At 38.0% G+C, this 594-nt stretch overlaps 2 protein-coding genes across 2 annotated transcripts in view; both read left to right on the forward strand.

The window, feature by feature from the left end:
• Positions 1–594, forward strand: part of LOC118336472 — a 744,338-nt gene that overhangs the window by 56,328 nt on the left and 687,416 nt on the right. The gene's annotated exons all lie outside the window — the stretch shown is intronic.
• plekho1b (pleckstrin homology domain containing, family O member 1b) overlaps positions 1–594 on the forward strand; it is a 10,026-nt gene that overhangs the window by 6,115 nt on the left and 3,317 nt on the right. The window contains exon 4 of the mRNA XM_035673135.1: positions 414–518. Within this exon, the coding sequence (XP_035529028.1) occupies positions 414–518 (105 nt within the window). The remainder of the gene's footprint in view (positions 1–413; positions 519–594) is intronic.

Below are 594 nucleotides of genomic sequence, written 5' to 3' on the forward strand. Positions count from 1 at the left end.
CACACACACACACACACTGAGGAGCATTCAGTATTATATAACAATCTTTGTTCCTCAGTTTATTTTGTTAAATCTGAACCACGATCAGTTTTATTGTCTCTGTCTGATAAAGACTAAATTACACAAACTAACTTTAAAGAAATAAACAATAAACATCTTTAGACCAAGTTAAACCAAGTTAACAACAAAAAACAATCTAAAGACAAACTTATACTAAATAATCAATATAAATTGATGACAAGGCAATAACTATAAAACAACAAGCTAATAAACATTTATCATTGTAAAAGAAGCAGGTTAAAGACTAGTTAGAAACAAGGTAAATATTATAACGACGGCCGCTTCCAGTTGCTCTCTCTGACCCGACTCACCCGAAGTTAACTTACATGTGAACTTGTGTTTTTGTGTCGTAGGTCCCGAACCTGGTTTTCCTGGCTGTGAGTCCAGAGGAGAAAGAGTCCTGGATCAACGTCCTAAACGCCGCCATCACACGAGCCAAAAACAGAATCCTGGACGAGGTACTGAGAGTCCGTTATCGTCTCTATGTGGGACAAAGAGGAGCTGAGGCTTTAGTGGGGACTATTTTCAGTGGCG

Source organism: Morone saxatilis, unplaced genomic scaffold (assembly GCF_004916995.1).
Source record: "Morone saxatilis isolate NCDOM2014 unplaced genomic scaffold, NCSU_SB_2.0 Contig24, whole genome shotgun sequence".
NCBI lineage: Eukaryota > Metazoa > Chordata > Actinopteri > Moronidae > Morone > Morone saxatilis.